Source organism: Bos javanicus, chromosome 7, assembly GCF_032452875.1.
Source record: "Bos javanicus breed banteng chromosome 7, ARS-OSU_banteng_1.0, whole genome shotgun sequence".
NCBI classification, from domain to species: Eukaryota; Metazoa; Chordata; class Mammalia; order Artiodactyla; family Bovidae; genus Bos; species Bos javanicus.
In genome coordinates, this window is record NC_083874.1 from 40,925,038 (window position 1) to 40,943,065 (window position 18,028).

The 18,028-nt window shown below is 37.5% G+C and overlaps 1 protein-coding gene across 1 annotated transcript; it reads left to right on the plus strand.

The window, feature by feature from the left end:
• Positions 1-4,084: 4,084 nt before the first annotated feature.
• Positions 4,085-5,210, plus strand: LOC133252014 (olfactory receptor 2W3). The gene has a single exon (XM_061424769.1). It carries the CDS (start codon positions 4,085-4,087, stop codon positions 5,054-5,056), a length of 972 nt encoding a protein of 323 aa, XP_061280753.1. The 3' UTR covers positions 5,057-5,210.
• The last annotated feature ends 12,818 nt before the right edge of the window (positions 5,211-18,028 follow it).

Here is an 18,028-nt window from a genome sequence, read left to right on the forward strand (position 1 = left end):
TTCTGAGGTAGAACGGTGCATTTGGGGACCACAGTGTTCACATGCTGACCAGCACCTACAAGGAAAATAGATTTTACCTCTAGGTACAGTGTCAGCGCACACTCTCCTAAATGCTCAATTTAAAACATGTTTTAAAAATCAATAGTCTTCAAGCAGGTGATCTGTTCTGCTATCTCCAACTCCATGAAAAATCATATCTGAAAAACTGTGAGTTGTCAATAATTGGATTCATTTCCTGACCTTTCTATGAGTCATCACCCACGTGGGTAGGAAGAGCTTTGATCTCTCCAGTTTAGCACTTTTTACTGCTTTTTTTTTTTTTTTAACCATTGAGCAATGAAGAGGAAGTGTTTCTCCAAGATAGGGAAGACTTGAACTACAATAGTAAGCAATGAATTGTTTATTCTTTGATCTCCCAAGCTGTGCCCATGTATATAAAATGAAAGATAACTAGGTTATTGCCCATTCTCTCCCCTCACCAAGACAGTGGTGACAAATCCACATGACATACAATAAAATTCATTGTGTGCAAAACACAAGTGCACGATTGCATTAAATATGAAGATATTCATGGTGGCTGTAAAAGGTTCTTATGAAGTATAAACCACCGGTGGAGATGTGAGAAGGTAGGGGAGGCTGTTAACCCTGAACCAGTATGTTAAGAAGGACCTCAAACAGAGAAAGGAAAACTTATTATATTCCTTCCAAAGTTTGAATATAAGGGGAGAAATTAGTTCCTTCCCAGAGCTGCTTAGAAAGTGAAGGTACTCTGGATCCCATCTGAGAGGTGGGTTTCTTCCAGGTAGAAAGGTGTGTGACAGCAACAAGGCTTGTGGACGCTGTCTCAGGTCCCCAGTGCTTAGGACAAGTGTTCCACTTGAACAGGAGAAAAGGCACAGCTTCTTGATTGAAAACTAGCAAGAGCACTCGCTTTCAGTTTTCTTTAATCTTCCTGTGAAGAAGCCATTCTTGAAGCCAGCATCAAAGTTGTAAAAGCAATTCAAGAGATTGGATTTCCAGTTCTCTTGAAAACCACTCTTGCCTTGTCATTGCATTTGGCTCATCTTCAGCTCCTCATACTCAATTTTCTCTTATATCCCAGGATTTACAATTTTAAGAGTATGAAATTGTGCATCAGTTTGTTTCAAAACACTGGTATTATTATGTAGACTGAAAATTTCTTTCAGTCTTTTTTTTCTTCCTAACTTCCTTTCTTCCTACTTTTCTTCCTTTTTCAGTTTGATAATTACATATATATATATATATATATATATATATATATATGTATATATATATATGTATATATATATTAAGGGGGATGAGGCAATGATTTCTGTAAAGAAGGAATAACTAAGTTAAAAAGATACATTAACTGATTTTAAAAAAGACAGAATCATTTCTAGGGAAATTTCCTAGGTATATAATCCTATACACATACATGTATAAATATTCTTTTTAAATTTTATAACAACTCATGATTACTATTTCCAATTTTATAAACAAAGGATGTGTAGACATTAAAGTCTCCCTTAAACTCCATCTCATGTTCTAGAAGTGAGCCTTTTTGATAATTCAATGTACATATTTCTAGATATTGGTTCTATTTTGGTATGAATATTTATATATAGATTTACTGACCAAAAAGATGGGACCAGACCACATATAACCTCACTATACATTACATTTTGCCTTTTCCTTGTTTAAAATTAATAAGATTTTTGGAAAAAATGCCAAGTGAAGCCACATACATATATTATTTTTATTTAGTAGTTATTTGTTTCAAGTTCACAAGGTTGTTATTTATTAAATCATTTCAATAACTGAACATATATATTATTTCTGAGTATTATCTGTCTCAATCAATACTATAATGAAGACTTTGGAGGAATTACATTACATGTTGTATGTTAATAAATGCAGGACAGATTCCAATATTCAGAATTAATAAGTCAAAAAAACCACATGTGATTTAAAATTTTATAAGGTATAATTGTTTTTGTTAAAATAACATGAAGAATGTCAGCATATATGTTATTCATAATTAATGATCTCTTCTAAGATTCTGCCAAAGATACTATTTCAATTTAAATTCCTATTAGGAGTTAATGGGCTCATTTCCCCACACTTTCCCCAACTCTGTATATACCACACCTATAAATACATATCTAAGAAGCAAATACATTTATATTTATACTTTATATACTCAATCATCAGTGAGAACAATTCTGATGTTTTGTCACATTATTGTAAATAATTATTTTCTGTAAAATGCTCAAATTATTATCTACATTACTTTGTTACATATTTTCTTGTTAAGACAGCTTTCAGTTTTCATGTTGAAGTTCGATAGTATTGACATTATTCTTTAGACTTTGTTAGTTGTCTTTTTGTAGTATAGATTTTTTTTAAAATATGGAATCAAATATATATTTTGCTTCATACTTTCAAAAATTGCAACTTATCTAGTGAGATCTACCTAAATCCAAGATGATCAGGAAAAAGAAAAAAAAGAGCAAGAGAGAGGTGTATTGAGCAATGGTTGACTTTCTTATAGTGGCTGTATTTTTAACACTTTAAATATTTGATTTGTAATTAGTTTTGTTGAAAGGAGTAATTTAAGGATCCACACTCCCCAACCCCAAATGCCTTTTCAGTGATCATGTTTTTTATGTTGTTCTTTTTTTGTTGTTTTTATTAAATATTTATTTATTTGGCTGCGTCAGGTTTTAGGTGCAGCTTGCAGGATCTTCCTCAGCAGCCTGATGGCTTCTCTCTAGCTGTGGTGTGAGCTTAGTTGCCCACAGCATATGAGATCTTAGCTCCCCAGCCAGGGATGGAACCCGTGTCCTCTGCATTGCAAAGTGGACTCTTAACCACTGGACCACCAAGGAAATTCCGATCATGTTAAATTATTATATTTTCAGTGTATGTTTGATATATATAAGGATAGTTTCTCCTCATTAGACTTTTTTTTTCCTTCAGAATTTTCCTGCCTAATCTCATTTTTTATATGTCATATGAGTTTTATATAGCATACATATAAACTTTCATATTTACCAACTTTTTCATATTAATAAAATAACAGAACATGTGTGTAAGTAGTTTGAGTATTACCATATTAGATGGGAAAACTATGTAAAGGTAAGTGATCTTTCAAATAGCTTGTAATGGTATCTTGTTGGTTAAGAGATCGTAACGGAGGAGATTGGAATTGCAACTTAAATTGTTTGCAATCTACTTCTCTATATCTATCTGTAAGACTTGTGGTTTTGTCCTCAAACATTCTTTGCTTTGAATGTGATAGGTTCTTGGAATTGCAATTTGATAGAAATTCTGAACATATATGTGAATAATTGCATTAAAGTTGCATTATCCATTACAAAATGTTATATTTTTTCCTCAAGCAGTATATAATATTTTGGAAGAAAAGAATTATTCCTTCTATGCAAGACCTATCTGAGAGAGAGAGAGAGAAAGACATACACACATAGGGACAGAAAAATAGAGACAGAGATGGCAGGAAAGAGACAAAGAGAGATTAATTTTATGTGCATATTATTTAGTAATATTTTATTGTCTTATATATTATCTATACAGATACTTTAAAATTACCTCAAGAATAATAATCAAATGAGTGAAGTGTGTCTTTGGGATAAGAACAGACAAATATTCTGCATAACATGGATATGTCTTTGGGCCTTTGAGGTTACAGCAGGAGCTTAAGAACTTGTGTCTCAAGAAGAATCAATAGTTGGGCCATGGGAGGATTTATCTTTCCTGACTTTGGGATTAGAGGCACTACCATCAGTGAAAGATAAAGACTCTAAGCCCCATTTTCTGTGTTTAAAATTCATTTTGCCCCTTCTAGAATATGATAATTTACTTAACACACATCTGTCTCAGTTTCCGTTTCTGTAGGTCAAGGATAGTAAGAGTGCCAACTTCGTACCATTCTAGTTAGAGTTAAATGAGTAAATAAATGTAAAAAACATAGAAGAATGCCTGTAAACATTCATAGTAAACACTCCATTTTATTGGCTGTTCACATTATTAATATCAATATTCCTCTTCAGGTGTAGTAGAGATGGATGGGACCAATGAGAGCAACCAGGGAAATTTCATCCTTTTGGGATTTTCTGATCGGCCCCATCTGGAGAGAATCCTCTTTGTGGTTATCTTGATCGCATATCTCCTGATCCTTGTGGGCAACACTACCATCATCCTGGTGTCTTGGCTGGATCCTCACCTCCACACTCCCATGTACTTCTTCCTCGCCCATCTCTCCTTCCTGGACCTTAGTTTTACCACCAGCTCCATCCCTCAGCTTCTGTATAACTTGAGTGGAAGTGACAAGACCATCAGCTACACAGGCTGTGCCATCCAGCTCTTCCTATTCCTGGGTCTGGGTGGTGTGGAATGTCTACTCCTGGCAGTCATGGCATATGACCGGTTTGTTGCAGTCTGCAAGCCCCTGCACTACATGGTGATCATGAATCCCCGGCTTTGCCTAGGCTTGGTGTTGATAGCCTGGAGCTGTGGGGTGGCCAACTCCTTGGCCATGTCCCCAGTCACCCTACGCTTACCCCGCTGTGGGCGTCACAGTGTGGACCACTTCCTGTGTGAGATGCCTGCCCTGATACGAATGGCCTGTGTGAATACAGCTGCCATTGAGGGCACTGTCTTTGTACTGGCAGTGGGCATTGTACTCTCACCGCTTGTATTTATCCTGGTCTCCTATGGTTACATCGTGAGGGCTGTGTTACAGATTCAGTCAGCGTCAGGCAGGCAAAAGGCCTTCAACACCTGTGGCTCCCATCTCACAGTGGTCTCACTTTTCTATGGAAACATCATTTACATGTACATGCAACCTGGAAACAGCTCCTCCCAGGATCAAGGCAAGTTCCTCACCCTCTTCTACAACATTGTCACCCCACTCCTGAATCCCCTGATCTACACCCTCAGAAACAAAGAGGTGAAGGGGGCATTGAGGAGGTTGTTGCTGCATGACAGGGAGAAGAAAAGAGTAAGAGTGAAAGGACCAGACAGGCATCTCTAGCCTGGTTATGAACTCCATCAGGCACCATTGATGAAATCTGCAATTGTTGGATCAGATCTGGGTCTTTGCTTCCCAATTTATATACCTTTCCCTGGACTTCTTTACAACTGGTCTAGTTCCATCGAAACAGTATATGTTTTGATGAGTGAACTGGAAAACACATATCACCCAAAAACCTCTAGGTGATCTGTAAAGCAGGTATGAAGACACAGTGATATGATATAAAGATGAGTTTCTCCAACTTTGTACCAGAGTGCCAAGAAGGAAACTTCTTTTCTTAATAAGAATTTTGCCTTTGTTGTTGTTTGTTTTTAATGCACTAATGCAATGATGGGTGTTTTAGTGAGAATGATCACAGATCAATCACTTCTCTTAGTCAACAGCCATCAACATGGGAATTCAGCATAGGGATGCTTGCATTTTTCAAATTCCTATCCACAGCCTTTCATTGAGTCATATGTGTTGTCTACACTTTGTCCCCAAACTTTGACATTTTCCCCAAAGTTTGTTGTAAGAACTCTGGATAAACCAAGAAATTAACCTATAACAATAATATGTGTGTCATTTAAATCTTAAAGCATCACTATTTCTCAGGTATGTTTTTATTTTGTTAGTGAGAAGGACCTGATGTTTATTAAGTTCCTGTTATGAGTCAGGTGCTCTTAAGTCATCTAAACTTCTCTGCATGTGTGGAGATCATATGACTTGTATTACCCTTATTTTGCCCATATGGTATTTGAGGCTTTGAGGTTAAATCATTTACTCAAATAGAACTGAACCAAAAAATTTCTCCATGTTCTATGTGACTGATGATTCTATTGCTACACAAATTTTTAAAGAGTAAAAACATGTAAGCATTTAGTAAGTAAAACAAGCAGCATGACTTATTTCCCTTCTTTGCATAATACAGTCCCAGATGTAGGAAAGGAAAAAGTTTTCCTGGAACCTTTTTGAGTGTCTGGATCTGAAATTAAACTTACAAAGATAGGTTAATGGGAGAAAAATCACACAAATTTATTTAATATATGTTTTTCATGGCATAGGATACTTCATGAGGAAATGCTGCTGCTGCTGCTAAGTCACTTCAGTTGTGTCCGACTCTGTGTGACCCCATAGACGGCAGCCTACCAGGTTCCTCCGTCCATGGGATTTTCCAGGCAAGAGTACTGGAGTGGGGTGCCATTGCCTTCTCCGCCTGAGGAAACGAAGACCCTCAAAATTGTATTTTTTTATTCCACATTTGATGAAGAGTGGACAGTGGTGAAGAAATTTGATAGGCAATGGGAGCTGAGCTATTGGTAAGAAATTGGGGAAAACTTAGCAAGGCATGTGTATTTAGATGCCTCTCAATGTTCCTCCATCTTTGAAATAAAAATATTCCTTTCCTCAAGGAACACGAAATAAGAAGGGTAACCTCATTGAAGGGTTTTATGAACCACTTCAGATGAAGGTCAGAAAGTCCTTCCTGCTCCTGCCTTTTCACAAATGTCTTCAACTCAAATATGCAATACACCAAAACGCCATATTTTGAGACAATATGTACTGAACCCCATCAAGGGTTTCTTCCAATTAATGTGCAAATGAATTACCCAGGATCTTTATAACATTTAGTTTCTGATTTACTAGTCTAGTAGGATCCTGAAATTCTGCATTTCTGCAAATTTTCCAAGGGATGCCCTCACTCCCTTGCTGCTGCCTCTCAGATCACACTTTATTTATTTATTTATTTTTTTCAGATCACACTTTAATGCCATAGGAAATTAATCACCTACCAATTTTTTTAGCAGGATACACATACTCTGGAAAAATCTGAGATAGAACTCACAGATTAAGGGGAAATAAAATGGGGAAGAAGTAAAGAGAAGAGGCTGACTGAGTGCTGCCATCCTGTCTATTCTCAGTTCCCTCAACTTCACAGCCTCTCCTTCTCCACAGTGAACCTTGTATTCTCACCCTCCCTTTCTAACCTCTTCACTCTCTCACCTTATCTCCAAGGACAGAGTCCCATTGGGGTCATTTAAGTATATATGAGCCAGGGACTACTGGAAGGGAGATGTCTGTACTTCAAGGGGATCAGTTTGAACATTCCAAACTGCTTTTTAAAAGAAGTAATGATTTGGGCTTCTGGGGTGGCTCAGTAGGTAAAGAATCCACCTGCAATGCAGAAAATCTGGGTTTGATCCTTGGGTTGGCAAGCCTGGAGGAGAGCATGGCAACCCACTTCAGTATTCTTGCCTGGAGAATCCCCATGGAAAGAAGAACCTGGCGGATTGCAGTCCATGGGTTCGCAAAGAGTGAAACACGACTGAGCAACTCAGTACAGCACAGCACAGTGACACAATTGGGCTGACGAAATAAGAGAATGAGAGCTACTTGTATGGGAGTTAGAGTTTCTGCCTAGAGTTATAAAATTCCACAATGCTTCCTTGATGCAGAACTGATGGGGGGAAATTTAAGAGATAACCAGGGCTTGTAGATGATCAACCCTATAAAATTGCTCATAGGGCTTTTCCAAACTCATTCTCTTTTTGGAAATAACTTGCTGGACACCCTAAGTGAGCTTGAAGAGCAGCCTCTTGAGAAGAGGGGACTTAAGGAATAGTAACTAGACTATCGCCAGTGTTCCTAACTTTGGAAAATACCCTAAAGATAGCAAAGAATGTTCACAAAACTCTAAGGAATGAAAGTAGTCGAGTGTGCACTGTGGTGATTTTTATTATGCTTCTTCAGTTAAGGGACAGATTTCAACTGGGTAAAATTTAAAGATTTTATTGGCTTTATTCAGTGATTTATGCTCTGGCATCATTCTTCCAGCAGAAAGGAAGCAACTAAACAACTGTGCAAAATGAAAGGTGCTTATAGGCAGAAGAGGGCAGAGACTTGTACTTGGCAAAAACACATTTGTTTTTGTGCTATTACTTGTTACTTTCCTTATAGGAGAGAAAAGAGTATCTAAGGTAGATTACCTAATTAATGCTGACCATGCAATCCTAATTGGCTGGCTTAAGATTCCATTTCTAGGAAAGCTGAAACTATATTTTAAAAGTCTGATGATGTGGAGTTTATAATAAGCAACTCCATTTAGATCTGTTGTCTATAATATCTCTGATTATTTTATGACATGGGGGAACCAACAAATATAGTTGCTATGGAATTGTGTAAGATACTCCACTCACTGGGTCTAAGCCAGAACAAAGTTGATTTTACTGGAGTCCCATTCTTCCAGAAAATAACTACAGATAAGAAATCCCCTTACTCTTTTTATGTGCCAGTAAAGGGCAAACTGTGAAGAATGACTCATCCTCACATAACTCATATATGTCCCCTCTCTCTTCTTCCAAAGACTCATTACTCCCTTTTTCAGCTGCTAAGTAAGATCCTCAAGCCATTTTCTTTACAAGGAGATTTTCCTCATGTTGAAATATATTTCAATGCCCAAGATGGAGATGCTTATCCCTAGGGTGCAACATCAGCAAACTGAAATTCTGTGTTCTGCTTGATGAGAAATGCAATATAACCAGGCAGCCAATCTCCAACTGCTCCAAGGTAATTCTGGACTTTATTCTTGGTTGGTCCTTGGTTTTTTAAAATAACGTCAGATAGGCATTAGAAGAGAAACAGCCCCAAAATGGAGCCATTTGTGCTAAGACCCATGTCAGCAAAGTAAGACTTAATATCCAATTTAATTGCAGTCACAACCTCTTTCAGGAATACAGTCTCAACAGCTCAGTTTGGAATTTTCTCATCAGAACCGATGAGGAAGTCCACCATGTAACCCTCTTCCATCCCCAGGAGGTCCTTTACCTAAGCCTGAAGTCACCCACTCTTTCTCTTCTGCCTATGTAGGCCTTCCATTTTGCACAGCTCCTCAGAACTCTTCTCTGCTTGTTGGATGGAATGTTGCCTGTTTCATGAATTATTTGATAAAGCAAATTAGGTCTTTCAAATGCTCAGCTGAATTTTTGTTATTTATTGGGTTGGCCAAAGATTCATTTTTTACCCCCATAAAATGGCTCTAGTAGTGCTTTGTTGTCTTTAACTTCATTTGAATTGTTATGTTAGATTGTTCTGTGGCAGCTATTAGCATGCATTAAAAAAAAACATCAAAATTGATGAATTTTTGTGTATCTATTTTAATATTGAAGATGGAAGAAAAAACATTTTCAGCATATTATGCTTTTTTATTTTAAGAAAGGTAAAAATGCAACTGAAATGAAAGAAAAGATCTGTGCAGTGTATGAAGAAGGTGCTATGACTGTTTGAATGTGTCAAAAGTGATTTGTGAAGTTTTGTGCTAGAGGTTTCTGGCTAGACAATGCTCCCTGATCAGTTAGATAAGTTGAAGTTGATAGCAATCAAACCGAGACATTAACTGAGAACATTCAATGTTGTACCATGCAGGAGATAGCCCACATACTCAAAATATCCAAATCAAGCATTGACTGTCATTTGTACCAGCTTGATTATGTTAATTACTTTGATGTTTGGGTTCCATATAAGTTAAGTGAAAAAATCTCGTTGACCATATTTCTACATATGATTTCCACTGAAATGTAAGGAAATTGTTTCATTTTAAAAACAAATTGTTTAAAAAAAAAAACAAAACAAATTGTTAGGCAATAAAAAGTGGATACTGTACAATAATGTGCAGTGGAAGAGACTGTGTGAAAAGCAAAATGAACTACCACCAACCACACCACAGGCCAGTCTTCATACAAAGAAGGTGATGTTGTATATGTGGTGGAACTGGAAAGGAGTCCTCCAGTATGATCTCCTTCTGGAAAATCGAACAATTAATTCTGACAAGTACTGCTCCCAATTAGATCGACTGAAGCAACACTCAACAAAAAAGTGTCCAGAATCAGTCAACAGAAAATGACTAATCTCCCATCAGGATACTATAAGTCCACATTTTTTTTTTCTTTTTTGATGACTAGGCAAAAACTGTTACAGCTTGGCCAAGAAATTGTGATTCATCCGCTGTATTCACCAAAACATTGCATATTCAGATGTCCATTTAATCTTTACAAAATTCTCTTAATGGAAAACAATTCAATTCCTCAAAAGACTGTAAATGGTACCTGGAATAGGTATCTTTTCTTTGCTCAAAAAGACAAAAAGTTTTGGAAAGATGAAATTACAAAGTTGTCTTTAAAATGGCAGAAGGTAGTGGAACAAAATGGTAAATACATTGCTCAATACAGTTATTGATGAAAATGAAAAAAAATGTGTCTTCATTTTTACTTAAAAAAATTAAGGAACTTTTTGGCCAATGAAATAATATGTGCAACCTCAGCTGATCATGCACTCTTCTTGCACTACCATTTCTAATATTCTATACAGCTCACTCTTGCCCAGACATCATTGTGGAAGAGCGTTCCACTGTTTGTCAGGCACTGAACTCCAACCCTTGAATCGTTTTCCCTGAAATAAAGGGCATAAAACTTGTTACTAATTTATTTTTGTCATTTGACTCTCTTTAAGGAATGCCCTTTATATTGCAATAGCTTGAAAAAGTCATCTCCTTAATTTTCCAGCACATTTTTCTTCACAGTTATTTCTCCACATGTTGAAAAATTGAGATTAAAATTTTGTCAACATGTGACATAGGACAGAATAGGATAAATTGGCTTCTCTAGTGGGTGAATGGTTTCTGTTCCAATCATTGCCTGTTGACTGCAACTTTCTTCAGGTACTCCTTTTTTATTCTCTCTTAATGGTGCCTTTTCTTTAAACAGCCCTTATGTTTTATTTTTTGTCTACCTATTTTTTATTTTCCATCTCTATTTTGATTCTTGTCTAATCAACTCATTTTTAAACTACAGCCGGGACTCCCTCTCCTATTAATGCCACAATTACCATGCATATTTTAAAAAATAAGTTTCAGTAAAATCATGACTCATAAATATAAGTGAACTCATGTTAAAGGTTTTTTTTTTGTTTTTCTTTTACTCATAGGATCTGAGGTGTTCAGGCAGATGCTATAAAGAACTTAATGGAAATTGAAGCCAGTAAAACTTCACTAAGTTAAGAAATGTTGATTTGAAGTGAGAATACAACAAAACTGTTTTGTCCACTGGGTGGAAGGCAGTCAAATAAATGTCTAGTAGACACAGCATGACACGCATATCTATTAATTACCTACAACTTACAAAAAGTACAAATAGCTCAAATTCAATGAAAGGGGGCTAGAACCTGATAGCCAGACATGTGTGCCAGAGATAATAGTTTTCTTCAGAAACACAACTTTTTTTTCTACTCTGCTTAAATAATTAGGGTTTTCCAAGTGACAGAGTGCTGGAGAATCCACCTGTCAATGTAAGAGATGTGGGTTTGATCCCTGGGTCACGAAGATCCTCTGGAGTAGGAAATGGCAACCCACTCCAGTACTCTTGCTTGGAAAATTTCATGAACAGAGAAGCCTGGTGGTCTACAGTCCATGGGGTCACAAAGAGTTGAACACACTGAGCAACTGAACACAAAAGCAATTAGCACTTTTGGGGTCTTTGATACGTGGCTGCCACTATTAGGGTTTTACCTGCATGTACTCATTAAATCCTCATTAAAGATAGTGAAGTGGGTAGTGTCACATCTGTATTACAAGAGAGAAAGTTAGAGCTCATCTATTTTAACATCCAGTTCCTGGGAGAGTAAGAATGCAGGAGTTTAGCCACTGTGCTATATCACTTGTATGTAATCCTGAGTGGACTATTGGGGTTCAGGAAATGTTACTCCAAAACATGGCGCTTTAGCATGTTGAATAGTTTAAACAGAAAGTTTGAGAGAATGATATATGCTAAAAGACTCTGACCTTTCCCTCACTCATGTCCCCTGAAATATGTCATAAAATTCCCATGTGAGAGGTACCCTCCCCAAACCTTGAGTAATGGGACATTCTTATCTCTAAAGACAAAGGGCTACTAAGAAGAATTCTAGCAAACAGGCTATGCTAAGTTTCCCAGAGTTTACTACACTTACCTCATACTCCTTAAACTATCACATTCAACCATGACAGTCCACTCTTCATCAAACCTAGCATAAAAATATTCAGAGCCAAGTCTTTTTTTGTGGGGGGGAGTCTCATTTCCTTGTGAAGTTCCATGTCACATAAAACTTAAATTAGATAAATTCATGTGTTTTTCTTTTGTTAATTTGTCCTTGTCACTTTAATTTTCATACCTAAGAGGACCCAGGAAAACTTTTTCCTGTTCTGTAAGTTGGAGTCCTCATATTAATAAGTCCTGCAAACACTGCAATTTAAAGTACAGTATTTCTCCACTTGAGAAACTAATTGCTTTTATTTTGCTTTTTTAACCACAATAAAGTTTCCTCTTCCGTTAAAATAAAAATTCAACTGAATATAAAAGAAATTTATTGCCTTTATTCAAGGATATTCATGAATCAAGCAGTTTCCTATCTAGCAGATGGAAAGGAGCTTTGAAGAGCCATACAAGGCAAGATATTTTATAGCCGTGTGGCGAGTTAGTACTCCACAATGAGTCTCACCTATTAGACTGATCCACAATTTTCATCTTCATGGTAGGTGTTGCAAAGGGGACCAAAACTGCACCCTTCATCTACTGATTCATCGTCAATTAAATATGGTGAGCACCTGTGAGCACCTGTTATGTGCCAGCTAATTTTTCAGGAACTAGAGTTAGAGCAGCAGATATGACTACAAAGATTCTTACAAACTGAATAAAATTGAACATACAGACACATAGATATACAATACAAATAGTGAAAGTGAAAGTTGCTCAGTTGTGTCCGACTCTTTGTTCCATGGCCTATACTGTCCATGGGATTCTTGAGGCTAGAAAACTGGAGTGGGTAGCCTTTCCCTTCTCCAGGGGATCTTCCAAACCCAGGGATCAAACTCAGGTCTCTCGCATTGCAGGCGGATTCTTTACAATATAAAAAGTAAAATAATTAAATATATGACAACTGCTAGATGAAAGAACAGGTATTATATTTGAGTCAAGTGTCTATGTGCAGGTTACAAACTCTGAATTTTAATTTGAACATTTTGAGTTGAAGTTCCTTTTGGAGACTCCCTTTCCTAAAGAAGAGTCTGAAATTCTATGTAGAACATATATCAGGTATTTATTTGGAAATTTCTGAAAATAATTATGGTCAAAATCATGAAGAAGACAGATATATTCCAGGAAACAATAAATGCTGAAGTGGTCAATTGAGGCAAAGGACTTTATGAGTGGCAAAAAGAGAGAGAGAGAGAGAGTGAGAGAGAGAGAGAAGAGATGATTGAAAAGGAGGAATAAAACTAGCTGAGGTGAATGAGGAAAGTTGCCAAAAGGGAGGAGCACATATCAGTGAGATCAGAGAGTCATTAAAGGAAACTGCAAATGTCCATGTGATGTGACAATCCCGGGGATATTAGAAACCTCTTTGAAAGCAGTTTTAGGAAAGCATTAGGATTTCTAATGAGCTGACAATTTAATACAGGGCAAGATAAAACTTAATCCTCATTTTTATGGTGCTTGTCTAAGAAAGGAAGAGGGCTACAAAAATAGTCCAGAGTTAGAGATGGGGAAGGAATGACCTCTGCCCCCAATAGACTTTTTTTCTTGAAAAAAGTTAGTTGAGAGTGTTAAAGTCTTCTGAAAGCATAATTAAAAGAGGAAAGATATCAAGTCAACAGCATGTGGATTTTTTTAAAAAGTTTTGATACATTTGACCTAATTCACATTTAAAGTCAAATAAAAAAATTAAAAAATAAATCACAAGAAACTGTGATTTATTTATTATCCCTAAAAAAACAAAGTTCTTCCTCATCAGAGAGAAAATTGGTGCATGCAAACTCTACAAATATAGGGTCTTGTCATTTCGTCATCTCCAGAAGCTGGCAGCCATTCTTCATGAAATATTTTTGAATAGATGAATGAAGTAATAACACAATAAGGGAATGTTGTGTAACTGACACTAGAGTATGTAATTACTGATGCAATGGATGTGACAGAAAAGAAATCATTCAAGATGAAGAAGTGTGTGTGTGCTCAGTCGTGTCAACTCTTTGCGACTCCATGGACTGTAGCCTGGCAGGCTCCTGGAATTCCATGGAAATTCAGTCCATGGAATTTTCCAAGCAAGAAATGGGATGGGTTGCTTTTCCTCCTCCAGGGATCATCTCAAATCAGGGATTGAACCTGAAACTCCTGCACTGGCAGGTGGGTTCTTTACCACTTAGCTACCTGGAATGCAATAGATATAAGAGACAAGAAATCACTCAAGATGAAGAAGGAAGAAAGATAATTCTCAAAGGAGACAGGAGACAAAGCAGATCAGAGCACACGTGGGGAAAGCAGTCTTCTCTTAAATGAGGAACAATTCTTGCTCTGCAGTTACAGATAGAGGGAGCAAAGGAGCACTTAGTTAGAAGTAATAACAACAGAAGTTATCCAGGAGATAAGTTACTTGTCCCAATATTTTGTTAAGTGCTTTACTTATTTTATCAAAAAATCACAAGAAATTGATGTGGCACTCATAACTTATAGTAAACAGTAACTTTACCTGTTAGAATCTTCTCGGACCCCATGGTGAATGCTTGTTTGTTCTTTGTTGCCATCCACTGCACATTTACTGTAGCAGAACAATGACAACCACAAAGGCCACAAATAACCTTTCACCTCCTGTCTACCTCGAACTAACCTATTCAACTTTAGTTTCAAGAAAGCATTGAGGATAGGAAAAAGCACTTATCACTATGTCTACACTGTCAAGCTCTTCATATACCACTTGTTTCTGGTTATTACACTGTTATCACAGACCATGTGATCATGGCTATGACAAGCAAGACACAGGGATGATTGTGCATTCACTCTCAGAAGCAGGATTATCCTCTATTCTAATTGAAAAATTCCTTGGGATACACATGGGCAAATTAGGTCCCTATTAACAGTTGATTGATTTCAATCGTATTCTAAATAATTGACCTGGGAAATAAAATAACTAGAAACTGCCAATCAAAAATAACAAGAGTGATGATATCCATTTAATTAGCAAAATCTTTTTTTTAAGTCTGCTTAATTAAGAGGATAACCATAGGGTGAAAAATGTTTCATTTCTTCGTCAAAGCAGCAGAATATTTAAGGAATGCATACATACTGGAAAAAAGCCAGAACAGAGATTCATTTATGAGTCTGTTTTATCCTATTTTATAACCTTAAAGAGAGCCAAAGCCAATTGTTTCTATACTTTCTCCATCTGTGGAAAGTTGACATTTATCAAGCAGGATGGCTCTTTCAAAACAGGATTAAGATATGGAAAATAATTACCTGAACATCAAAGAAAATCTTGACAATGTGGTTGTTGTGACAGATTCTACATGATTCCCTGTGATGTTCTTTCTCAATGCTCACACCTTCACATCTTCCTTTCCCCCACAGTGCAGGTGGGAACTAACACTTCCTTCAAATCAGCAGAATATGGCAAATGTAGTGGATGTCAGTCTTTTGATTAAGTGATGTTGTATAATAAATGTGAAGTTTTTTGCAGGTGTCATTAAGCTTTCAAGTTTATTGATTTTGGATTAATTTAAAAAAGATTATCTTGAGTTCAGTTCAGTTCAGTCGCTCAGTCGTGTCTGACTCTTTGCAACCCCATGAATCGCAGCACACTAGACCTCCCTGTCCATCATCAACTCCCGGAGTTCACTCAGACTCACATCAGTCGAGTCAGTGATGCCATCCAGCCATCTCATCCTCTGTCGTCCCCTTCTCCTCCTGCCCCCAATCCCTCCCAGCATCAGAGTCTTTTCCAATGAGTCAACTCTTCGCATGAGGTGGCCAAAGTACTGGAGTTTCAGCTTTAGCATCATTCCTTCCAAAGAAATCCTAGGGCTGATCTCCTTCAGAATGGACTGGTTGGATCTCCTTGTAGTCCAAGGGACTCTCAAGAGTCTTCTCCAACACCACAGTTCAAAAGCATCAATTCTTTGGTGCTCAGCTTTCTTCACAGTCCATCTCTCACATCCATACATGACCACTGGAAAAACCATAGCCTTGACTAGATGGACCTTTGTTGGAAAAGTAGTCTCTGCTTTTCAATATGCTATCTAGGTTGGTCATAACTTTTCTTCCAAGGAGCAAGTGTCTTTTAATTTCATGGCTGCAGTCACCATCTGCAGTGATTTTGGAGCCTCCCAAAAATAAAGTCTGACACTGTTTCCACTGTTTCCCTATTTATTTCCCATGAAGTGATGGGACCAGATGCCATGATCTTCATTTTCTGAATGTTGAGTTTTAAGCCAACTTTTTCACTCTCCTCTTTCACCTTCCTCAAGAGGCTTTTTAGTTTTTCTTCACTTTCTGCCATAAGGGTGGTATCATTTGCATATCTGAGGTTATTGATATTTCTCCCGGCAATCTTGATTCCAGCTTGTGCTTCTTCCAGTCCAGCATTTCTCATGATGTACTCTGCATATAATTTAAATAAGCAGGCTGACAATATACAGCCTTGATGTACTCCTTTTCCTATTTGGGACCAGTCTGTGGTTCCATGTCCAGTTCTAACTCTTGCTTCCTGACCTGCATACAAATTTCTCAAGAGGCATGTCAGGTGGTCTGGTATGCCCATCTCTTTCAGAATTTTCCATAGTTTATTGTGATCCACACAGTCAAAGGCTTTGGCATAGTCAATAAAGTAGAAATAGATGTTTTTCTGGAACTCTCTTACTTTTTCGATGATCCAGCGGATTTTGGCAATTTTATCTCTTGTTCCTCTGCCTTTTCTAAAACCAGCTTGAGCAATGGCATGAAGAACTAAATAACCAGGATAAACTCTCAGCTTTCAACTGAACAGAAACTTAGGTGCTTTCCTGGGTAAATGGTCCCTCAAAGGACACCAGGTCCACCATACTCTCTAAGTCCAATAAGATGTTTCTGAGCCCAAAAATGCTTCCAAGAAATAATTAAGTGTAACAGTGAGTAGAGTTACCTACAATTCCTCCTTGTATCTGACAATCTAGCTAAGGGAAGGTCAACACCATGCACTGGCTATTGTTTTAAAGTGTGTTGCACATTAGGCAGATGGGACCCAAACTTTGCAGTGTGCACTCTCAAAGCTGGTGCCAGAATTGACCTTCAGGAGAACATTGCATTGCTCTATCAAGCCAACCCCTTCTAGGTATGACTGGTGTAACCCAAGAATTTGAGCCTGTTGCTCCATTTCATTGGCAATAAAATGTGCCCATTGATGGGAGGCAATGTTAAAAAGACAACTGTTTTGGGTAGAACACCATGTGTTCTGTATCTCAGTCATATCCAACTCTTCGTGATCCCATGGACAGTAGCCCTCCAGGCTCCTCGGTTCACAGAATTCTCCAAGCAAGAATACTGGAGTAGGTAGGTATTCCCTTCTCCAGAAGATCTTCCTGATCCAGGGATCAAACCTATGTCTCCTGCATTGTAGGCAGATTCTTTACCATCTGACCTACCAGGGAAGGCCAGATCACCATGTAGGGCTACAGAAAATCAAGCAGGCAGAAATCACCCTAGCAAGTGATGACAAATATGCATGTGGATTTTGCAACTATACTTGAAAAGATAAATCACTACACTATATGATGGAGTCTAGAGCAGTCTGCTCTCCATAGACTGTGTTCATCGGGGAATGTTGCTATTCAGCTGCTCTGTAATGGCTTCCAGTGTTACCAGATGGGACATGCAGCAGTTGTAGCATAAAAGGTAAAGATGAAACTGTAGACCAAGCATAGGTGGTGGATCATATAATTAAGCACATGACTGTCCCCTTCACTGACACCTTGGCCAGTATGTACCTGGGCCCATGGAGCAAACAGTGCATTGGCTGTGTGTCAAACAGACTGTATGACATCCACAACGATGATATAGATTTGTCACTATTATAATTCCCCGTATACATAAAACAAAATAGAAGAATATGTTTGTTAAGTAACTTCTCATGTCTAGAAAAGAGCAGAACTTTATATTTAAATCT